The 10,751-nt window shown below is 37.6% G+C and overlaps 1 protein-coding gene across 2 annotated transcripts; it reads left to right on the plus strand.

The window, feature by feature from the left end:
- The first annotated feature begins 6,505 nt into the window (after positions 1–6,505).
- On the plus strand, positions 6,506–10,479 carry LOC148013912 (transcription factor MYB124-like). 2 transcript variants are annotated; one of them, XM_087667279.1, is made up of 12 exons: positions 6,506–6,979; positions 7,438–7,484; positions 7,597–7,653; positions 7,739–7,811; positions 7,908–7,963; positions 8,052–8,213; positions 8,348–8,583; positions 8,679–8,842; positions 9,016–9,164; positions 9,248–9,558; positions 9,681–9,823; positions 9,960–10,479. In XM_087667279.1, the coding sequence occupies exons 1-12, from the start codon at positions 6,872–6,874 to the stop codon at positions 10,035–10,037; spliced, it is 1,584 nt and encodes a 527-aa protein (XP_087523405.1). In that variant the 5' UTR covers positions 6,506–6,871; the 3' UTR covers positions 10,038–10,479. The 2 variants fall into 2 exon arrangements, with proteins under 2 accessions (XP_087523405.1, XP_087523406.1); XM_087667280.1 differs by having other exon boundaries at positions 6,507–6,979; positions 9,248–9,549; positions 9,960–10,478.
- The last annotated feature ends 272 nt before the right edge of the window (positions 10,480–10,751 follow it).

Raw genomic sequence — 10,751 nt, forward strand, 5'->3', positions numbered from 1 at the left:
ACTGTTGCGTGCCGTTCACTATTTATAGAAAGATTTTCATGAATTCATTGTGACCACGATTTCAATTTATGGCCTACGAGGGAAGTACATGTGGTCTACTTGGTTACTTGGTTCTTTACTTTGAATCCAATTAGTTTTATGAAGATCTCTTTGGATTTTCCCTATTCTTGCAATCATTGTAACAAAGTAGTACTCTACCATCCTTATTGTGAAATCATTTGTAATAAGCTCTTTTCTTGTTTATTAGGGAAAAAATTCTTAGATGGGAATGGATTGTAACGAAGTGGAAAATAACACTTATTTTTTGGAGAGAGAATATGAAAAATACTCAAAGAAAGAGGAACATTCGAACCATAGCATGAGCTCATTAATAAATGAAAAGGAGAGTGATATAGAGGAAACTTAAGAAGACACAATTGGAACATAACAAAGAAATGCCAAAGGAAGCAAATGATGAGATTTTAGTCCATAAGCTCAAAGAAGCCATTAGGGAAATTGCTAACAATGAATTGGTCAATGTTCATTTCGTTCATAGTGTACATTAAGAGATGTACATAGGTTTTATGGCTTCAAAAAGGTAAGGAACTTGCATTAATCAATTTTCATGTGCTCTCTTTCTGTATACTTGCTAATGAATGGGGGTGATGGGGAGCCCCATAGTGATGACCTTTAAAGGTCATTAGGGATTCAATTCCCATGGCGCTCAATGTTTCTTTTACAGATGTTCAAATTGTAGCCACATCATCTACAATCCCTAGTGCTCTGTCCATTGCTATTGCCTACTACCTCTAGCTCCTAGTGACCACTTCAAGAGCCTCCTACCATTTGCCTAGGGAACCCTAGTATAACTAGGCTAGTAGGGAAGCCTAGTATGACTGGGCTTCCCTACTACTTAACCTCCTCTAGAGCATCTCTCTCAGATGGCATTTTCTATAATGCAAGCCCAATTTGCATCGTTTGCACCTCCTTCTGCTATCACCATCCCAACCTAGAAGCATGGTGATCAATTGTCATCTTTATCGGTGGGTGGGTACACTATTGAGTTTACTAGCTCTAGCCCTAGAGACTACTACATTTTGGTTTCTAGGCTATTATCCTTCCATTTTTAGCTTCATCTCAGCTCCAACTAGTGGTTATAGCCCTCAGGATCTATCTCTAATAGACTTCACACTACTTCCATTGCTCTCCCTTTGAGCATATTAGACTCTCTTTCATTCATTTACAATATGCATTTATTTTGTAGTTCTCTTTCTTCTTCTTCTTCTTGTGCTTTTGTATTTATTGTATTATTGTCAAAGTTTTTGTATTTTAGTCATGTTCATAGATACTAGGTTTTCTTAGCATAATTTTGACCTACAAGATGCATTATAGATTGATTAGCTCTTTAAAATAGTCCCCAAACATGCATTACGAAACTTTCCTAGAGATTGTCTATACCCCATAAGCCAAACACTAATTTGGGAGGATCCACTTGTTCAGAAATAGTAGATAGCCCTACCACTCAACCCTATCTCATTTTTTAGGTCTTTCTTCTGATGCCCACTTATTTGCTACTATATACACCCCTCCTTAGCAAATACACCAATTTGTAGTGTCCAGCTCTCTCTTGGTGACCAATCTTCAACCATCAAATATTGCACTTGTTATAGATAACATCCTTCTAGCTTGTTTCCATCACAACATCTTTCTAGCTTGTTTCCATCACCAAACAACCATCGCAAATAGTCCTCACCTAGTAGTTGTATTTCTGCTACCAAACACTTTCAGCCTATATTTGATTGTTTGCAACAATCACCTATTTTTCTAGGGATAATTGATAGTTGTGTTTTGTAGCCAATTGTTGTCACCTTCATCCTCTTGGACTTCTTAAGCTTACTATCCACTACTCTTAGTTTCTCTAGTTGTTTTTTGCCTAATTTATGACACCCTCTCCAACTCATACTTTCTATCTTAATCTTCAAAGACACAAGAGTTCAAAAATTTGTATTCACCCTACATAATGTGTTTATTTGCATTGAGCATTGTATCTATTTATTCTTCATTCATATTTTCTCCTCATTATCTTTGAATTAAGCTAACCCTATTGAGTTCCTTTATTAGTTTATATTTCATGTACACTTGTGTTTTATTCTATGTTTGAGTATTTCTTTACAAAAACCTTGTGACACTTCACACCTCTCCCTCAACTTTCAAGCTCTCTCTCTCTCTCTCTCTCTCTCTCTCTCTCTCTCTCTCTCTCTCTCTCTCTCTCTCTCTCTCTCTCTCTCTCTCTCTCTCTCTCTCTCTCTCTCTCTCTATCTCCCTATCCCTTCACATTGATTCAACCCAAGAATCCCAACTTTAATGAATGTAAACATATTGTGCATTACCCTATCTGTGATGTAGAAGGAGACTCATGTCATGCAAGGCTCACTTATGGCTCTAACCAGTTTTGAACTCTTGCTCCAACCACGAAAGGACAAACTTCTTTACCATTATATCTCAAACTCTGTATTTCATTTTACAAATACACAAATAGAGTTAACACAAGAATTAGATTCATATTATATAAATAATCTTAAAATTATATTTATGAAAAATGAACACGTGTCACATTAATTCAATGATGTTACGCATCCAAAAAAAAAAGAATCAAGCCTCCTCCACACGAGATGATGTGGCCATCACAATTGATATTGCAAGTTATACCATATGTCAATCTATAAAAATGCCACACAAGGAGCATCCAATTAATATGCCTTTTGTAACATTTGATTCAACAAAGTTAAGCCTATTGGTTACTAAAGAATGAGGTCCAGAATTAAGTAAAATCCTCGAAAGGATCTTAGAGCATAATGTTTGCAACATTCTACTTTAAGAAGCAAAAGTAATTATGATAAGTATAGCCACAACAAATTAGAAAGTCTTTTTGCAAGTCATTGTATCCTTGCCTTCAATGATCACATATCTACTACTAAAATGAAACAATATTTTATTGTGCCCTATAATTGGTTGTTGTTTTCATTCTTTCAACTTCTGTAATTTGACTTTTAGTAGTGTGAGTTACTACAGAATTGCATGTAAACCTACAATTCTAGACTAATATTGCTAGCTTGATATTGCAATTATTGTTGATGTAAACCACTTCAAAGAAAGCTAAGTTATCTAGGAGCAATTCAAAAATTCCAGTCAAATTGCCATGAGAGTCAGAATATTAAGCATAGCATGCATCTTGTTTATAGGAGTAATGTATACTATATATACACTTTGAAACTAATCTAATCTAAAGCATAAAACATTTTACCACATCCAAAAAAAGTTTGCATCAATTCAAAGTTCTAGATTCAAAAAGATTTCACATAAATTCAAGGTTGAGATCCACTACATATGATTTATCCATTCTCTCAAATCATGCAATAATGAGCTTTTCCATGAATAGTAACAAATCTGTTGACATTGAAAATATAGATGGTTGCAACACAAACTCTATAATCTTTTTCTCATGAAGTACATTGACAATGGCGAACAACCATTTGGATTTCACAAGGTTTGATCAACATGTTAAAACCTCCTAGAGAGAGAATAGAATTTTGTAAGAGTAACATTTATATAGAGAAAGAAACTAGGATACAATAATGAGTCCACCCCTCACTTGGAGTTTTCTAACCAATGGACTACTATACATTTCGGCTTGATTTAAACAATCTGATAGTAATGATAAGGTGAAGTAAGAGAAGTATTTCTAGTTCCTGAGTTCTCTTGAATATATTTTTGACATATCACATAGCTCTCTACACACTTACTTTGGCTCTAATATTTGAAAGCAACAATTTTGCTTAATGATTGGAAATTGTTGTTGTAAGTTGATTTATTTGCATGTTATTTTTCCTGCCTACACGTTAAATGGTGAGGATTTGAAATCCTTATAACATTTTCAAAAAATGAGTAATTGGGGCCCAATTTGTGACCTACGCTTTAAATGGGGAGGAATTGAAATCCTTATAAAACTATTTTCAAAAGGCACAATGTAGAGAACGAGTTAATGGACCTAGATTGCTACTACTTGTCCATTAGAGAACAAATTCAATTGGTCCAAGTTGAGATTTAAGACTACGTACAAGGACTAGGATCCCTCGAAATCTTCACTTGTTGATAGCACATGCATTCTCTAATGCATGGTCTGATAGCAATGTTCCTTTTAAGCATAAGGGGTCTCTAGACTTCCAAACCTACACACACTTTCAATTGCTGAAAATATTAAGTCTACTTTCTTGAAAAGTTTATATGATATACTCACTTCTTAAATGTTTGATTGGAGACTCCATGTATAACATGCATTGTAATGGATCTATATTACACACCATAGGTTTATGTATTATTCATACAACAATTTCTTGTGTAGATGTATGTATGTAAAAACAACACAATTCATACACTTGCATATCAAAAGAAGCTTTGTGTTTGTAAATACACAATATGCATAGCATGTGTAATATGGTCTATCCGATCGCAAATATGCTTGCACACAAACACATTAACATGCATGGACATGTATTTTAATTCATAATTTTTATCTAAAAGCATGTTTAGGTACACAAACAAACAAACACTTACACATATATTTAGTATGCATATCAATACATGTCTATTTGTAGATAGGTACATGTCTATGCATGTTGTGTGTGAGCGAGCGTGCATGCATGTACATACATATGTATGTATGTGGATGACGATATGCATAGGTATGCTGGTAAATCTATAATTTATAGGTATACACACATATTTGTTTGATAAAGAATTAGTAGGTTAAGTATGCTTGGGTACTATGAATACAACTATTTGCTTATACCCATAAGCATATGCATGCAATAATTTATAAGTACACAATGAAATAAATGTTTAAACACATATTTGTCCCATAAAGTATTAGTAGGTTGCATATGCTTGGGTACAATCAATGTATATATTTGCTTATACCCATAAGCATATGCATGCAATAATTATAAGTCCACAAGGAAGTAAATGTTTGCACATGGATTTCAGCATATACAAATCCGTTAGAAAAGAAAGAACTTCAAAGTGCTTTTCATCTATTGGAGTGATATGAAACTTGTGAGAAAAATGCCATTTGAAAATATTTGAGTAAAAGTAGTCACATTTGAGGCAAAGAAAGGGTTACGTTGGATTTGATATTTACCATGTGACATTCTAAATAGCAAACATTGATGATGTCTTTTTACTTACCATGTATGTTGCCATATCAATAGCTACATCTTAGTAATGTAGAACAAGGCTTTTAGAGCATTAGTTAATTCAATGGCCCAAATAATTATGGTAGAGAGTCAAAAAGTTCATGAAGTTTAAAACAAAACATTCATGTTATCTTACCAAACCCAAAAGGCTAGTTGCTTGACATCAAAATGGCATCTAGCTATTTATTAAAGTCGATAACAAGGGAGAGATGTATCATGATAGGCTTTGTTAAACTATTGTCTCCAACCACACTCACGATAACCTCAAATTAGCATTAAAATGTCCTTGATAGGCATATCAAGGGGTGAGAGTTGGTTGATTAAGATTCAAGGTGCTCTTTTGGTGCTTATTTGCTTGGTTAACATTGGCAAATTCTTAGGCTTCTGAGCTCTAGGTCAACCTCTTGGATATTACCAAATAATTGCACAAAAAGAATATTGTTGCCTCTTAAAAAGTTGAAGTTTTAAGGGATTGTATGTTGGCTTTTTACATTGCAAAAAATTACATAGTGTGAGATTGTTGAGTAAATCACAACCCATCCATAGTCTAATACTAAAAAATCTAAAGCTTTATTAGCTTAGGTACAATCGCTCACAAAGCAAACACAATGATTTGTAGTTGCATCACTCTTGGCACAAAATGAGATTGTGTGGGATATTTTGGGTACTTGCCTCACTTTGCCCCTAAGAATGGAACCTAAGGTGCCTCAAATTTGAAGAGTTTCCCAACTTCTGATTTGGAAGGCCTTACAATAGCTCTTCTTTTCATTTGAAGAGTTCCCTAACTTCTCAATTGGAAGGCCTTATAAGTAGCACTCCCCTTTTCATCTTGAGGGCACATGACCGTTTTTCTAAAATTTGTACCCTTCATTTGAAGAGTAATATCTTGTTAAAATCCCCTTTGAAGGATGGTGCAACACTTGCAACCGCACGACTATAGAGCTAACCATAAGATCAATATGTTTTTTTGATCGAGTATGCTTAAAGGGAGACCTAGGACATTGGATGATAGATCGTTCAAAATGTAGGAGCACCGACTGTCAAGGTGTGCTGGAAAAATGATATGGTCACATGAAAGTGGAACTAAATTCTAATGCCAGCATAAACAGGTACTAACAAAGTAGACAGAGAGTTACTCCCTTTAGGGAAAAATATTAAAGGAGGGGCTGGAGGGACATATATTGAATGAGATTTGTTTAGGTTGGGAGGGGAGAGACAAAAGCGTCCACACGAAATAAATAAGCATTCAAACTTTTTTTTCCCTCTCTTCCTCTCTTTTCTCTCTTCTCCCCTTCTTCTTCTTCTTCTTCCTCCTTCCTTTTCTTCCCTCTGCTTGCCCCCCGCTGCCATCTCCCCTGTAGCCCACTTGATCAATTCCTTCACAGATTCAATTCATCCACCGCTCAATTCATGATCTCCCCCCATTTCCCCATCGTTCATCCATTTTTCCCCACCCCACAGACCTCCTCACAGGAGCTGATGCATGATCGGGGACACTGCCTCGCCGCGCCATTGGCCCAAACCCTAATTCCCATGTGGCTGTGTCGAATTCGTGCAGCTGCGAGAACAAGCTCCAATCTGATTGGATTCGAGGCGAAGAAGGTAGGGCAGGTGAAGGCAGAGCTCATAAATGAGAAGAGATGAGCCCCAATTTGCCATCTTCTTTGCTGCAAATGCTCCGCCCCGCATCGCCGGAATGCTGCGACAAGTCCACTAGCGATCGCCATTTTGTGACTTGGACAGATCAGGTATCTCCAAATGCATCCCCTGTTTCTCGTCAGCTTATTGCTGTTAACAGTGCATTGTGCATTTAGACCATTCTTCATTTTGGCTCCGGCTGATGCCAACCAATCATGACATTTTCTTGCCTGGCTGAAGTTTGATGCGGCATGTCTAGTGATAACTGATCTCGTCAGAATGATGGATATAGACTGTATTAAGAGATAGAAAAGGCCTTACCTTTACATGGTTATACTGATGGATGGGAATTAATCATGGGCTATACGAGTGGTTTCCTCAGGATACAACAACCTCAACTTGTGGTTACCGCTAAATCATCAAGTCTTAACATAGGATAAGCTGGCTATGTACATGAATGCTTCTGTATATGTCTTTTTGAAGGCAGTTATTCTCTTTGAGTTAAATGATGTGCTTAGTATCCAACTTGGAAAAGGGGCTTGTAACTAATAGGCTTTCTGCTATACAGGATGATGAGATTTTGAGGCAAGCAGTCAGCAAATATGGAACTGACAAGTGAGCTCATATATGCTTCTGCATTGTTCATTCTTTATTGTAATACCGTGGTGGTTTGGGTAAGCGGCATGGCACTTCACATTGACAATTATGATCGTGTAATTGCCTCCAGATGGTCAGTCATTGCTGCTCAATTTCATAACAAAACTGGTCGTCAGTGTAGGCGCAGGTATTGACTACTCTTCTGCCACTTCTGAGCAATAATGTGAATTCCGATGATGCACTCTTGAAGTTTTGCTTGTTCTGTTTTCTAGATGGCATACCTACTTGAGCACAGATTGCAAAAAGGGTGGTTGGTCTCCAGAGGAAGATCAGCTTTTGCTTGAGGTTGGGTCTATCATGTATCCTAGGAAGCAATTCTTTAGCCTATTTTCTGTTCAGAATTTTTGTTAATTCTCTCTTTCTTGTGGTTATACTACCAAGGCACATCGCAAATACGGAAATCGATGGACTGAGATAGCCAAGGTGGTACCAGGCAGGTACAATCACAAAGTAACACAGACAAGTGAATAGTTGGAAGCTTCTGCCATGGTTATTATGATGATTCTTTGGCTGTCTGGAAACCAGGACTGACAATGCTGTTAAAAATCGCTTCTCTGCGCTTGGCAAAAAGGAAGCAAAGAAGATGGATGCCATGACCAGTCAAAGTTGCAGGGATTTAGGGGGGAAAACATTGCAGAAACGGAAAATTTTGGAGCAAAACAGTAACATTATCAACAAGAGATCGAAGTAAGGGAATGCAATCAAAATGCTTCTTAGGCAGCATTGCATTTCAAATAAGTGGCTGAATGTTTGACAGTACCCAGTTCATTCGTGAACTCAGGGCTTTTAATTAAAACCTTTGATTGCTATCGTGCTGGCAGGGGGGCAAGTACTCAATCTCAAACTAACTCACTGCAAATAAAGAAATTGCCACAAAATTGGGTAATGGATCAGCGTTTAGCACACAGGGCACATCCTGTTCATAATGACAAACCATTATACCTAGCAGCTTGTCAACAACTTGACAAGCCTCTACAAGAATTGAAGGGGCTGAATGGTCAGAAGACCACAAACATTGCTCATAGACCACCCATTGGAAGCTCTACAATTACATCAGGTATTGTAAAGTTTGCTATCTGTTCTAGCCTCCAGGGCTGTAGGAAAGCTTTGGTTTGTGTTATATGCTTGTTTAATGACTTGCTATGGTGCCAGGTTCTGGCGCAGGCACATTCCAAATCTCAAGGGGCTCATTTTCTGAAAATATTTCACCACCAAGGCTCGCAGCCCTCAATCAAAATGCAGCATTACTAGATTCACTTGTTGAAAGGCGTGATGCAATAATGAAGCAGTGGGATAGCAGTGAAGGCCCTTGGAAGGTACCTGCTCTCCTATTTTCATGATCTAATTTGGCAATTAGTTTATGAGAAAATATAGAGATGATACATGGAATCTGACTTTGGGCTTGAAATGCTTGCGACTGTTGAGCTCTACAGTGCTGTTTCTCCAAATGTGAACTGTAAAAAAGTGTCCTTTTGGTTGCATTTGACAGTCATTCAGCTGGTTACCTATGGAGATTAGGAACACTTCTCAAATGGGAAGCTATCTTCCTCAGACTGTCTCACTTTTTGATGAATTGAAAGAATCATTCTGTGAAAATAAGGAAAACAACTTGGACTTTAGTCAGGTCTCTTTTCAAAGGTGAGATTTGTGGATTAGTGAGCCCCATTCACTGATATCATGCTTGGAACTACTTTCACATGAACAACTCTTTTGTAGTGCAGTCCATTCACACCTACAATATTGATGGGACAAGAATCAAGTCAAGCCAAACAGCACGATCTTGGTGCCTTGACACCCACTGTTCAGCATGAAAGATCATGGAAGGTCCGGCCTGAATACGAGAGCTTGGATTCCAGCTCTTCAAGCAATGCAGTCAGCAACCAGCAGGCCGGAGATTTTTCACCCACACAGAATGAGTGCTTGTCCTCTGGCCGAGTGGACCAACACAATGAGGGATTTGTGCCACTTCAAGTAGACGGGTCTGCACCCATGGTGGAGGAAAATGAGCTCATTTCAGTAGAAGGTGTGAAAGGTTGACCTTGTTCTCCTTCTAATAATTGCTACTTTAATTTGGAGATTTATGTACCAGGTATTTTGCTATGCTTCTAAATAGGATTGCCATTCTTTATCTGATATGATGCTTGACTTTACCAGGCCTGAGGAGGGATCACATGAATGATGAGCTTGAATCTCCAGTGGTGAGCTCTTCGTTTGCAGATGTCTCATCACCGTTTCATTCAACACCTGATTCTCTGTTTTTCCTTGATGGTATGCCAAGCCCTCACTTCTCAGACAGTGTAAGTTACTTCTCCTGGACTCTGTTTTTCCTTGATGGTGTTAAATGTTCTGTAGCATTAAATGGTTTTAAATGTTGGAGTGCTGAATTTTGTTTTCCCTTCTCAAATTTGCATGGCAAACCTTATGTTTGTACAGGAGAAGCAGTTCCTGCTTAGTGCTTTTGATCTGAGTGATCAACATTCTGCACTGGAGTTTCCCTTTTGGGCAACCTAAGAACCAGTCTTTTACTACTGTACCTGACACAATATACACCATTTTGAGATTTTCCAAGCCCAGTTGCTCATCCTTAAAATTATCAATTGGGTTGAGAAAGAATGAGAGAACCTGTATAGAGAGAGTATAGTATATTCATGTATTTTAGAACTACGCAAGTCTTCAACCCATGATACTTAGATATACTTATTCATCTAAGAGTGTAGTCTAAATAATGTAACAACCCACTGCAAATTAGATTTCATTGAGCTTCAGCTATAGATTTACAGGTAATAAAAGTCAGTCCTTGTGTGTGATGAATGACCACAAGCTTGTTTTGTGGTGTAGGGAGAGATTATAGAGTGCCAATAATTGACTGCAGCAACAAGTCATCCGGTCTGTGACCTTGATGTATTATGAACATATAATATAATTGTATTTGGTATTGGTTGTGCCGAGGAAGTCAGTCACACATCTCTGTCATGGCTTACGTTTCAGTATCACAGAGAGCAAAGGCTGTGTATTTAATATACATGTGTTGTATATGTCAAAGTGAAGGTTCCATACATAAGGGCTGGAGGACACCCAAATTAATTGATTTGCCTGACAGTGTGTGTACTTTACTGCACGTGGATGAGCATTGGTTCAGAGAATGATAATTTGGTGGCACATTCAATGGAAACTTGGAGAGTTTATGTAGTTACTAGTACCCTAACGAAATGTAAACTCCAGTAG

Source organism: Lygodium microphyllum, chromosome 25 (genome assembly GCF_053477565.2).
Source record: "Lygodium microphyllum isolate KBCC chromosome 25, Lygodium_microphyllum_v1.1.10, whole genome shotgun sequence".
Lineage (NCBI taxonomy): Eukaryota > Viridiplantae > Streptophyta > Polypodiopsida > Schizaeales > Lygodiaceae > Lygodium > Lygodium microphyllum.

Excerpts from the sequence above, each read along its gene's own strand:
- LOC148013912 (XM_087667279.1), top strand. The coding sequence starts at position 6,872 with ATGAGCCCCAATTTGCCATCTTCTTTGCTGCAAATGCTCCGCCCCGCA. Across the intron at positions 9,165-9,247 it reads AGTCAGGTCTCTTTTCAAAG|TCCATTCACACCTACAATAT; the intron begins GTGAGATTTGTG and ends TTTGTAGTGCAG. Across the intron at positions 9,559-9,680 it reads TTCAGTAGAAGGTGTGAAAG|GCCTGAGGAGGGATCACATG; the intron begins GTTGACCTTGTT and ends TGACTTTACCAG.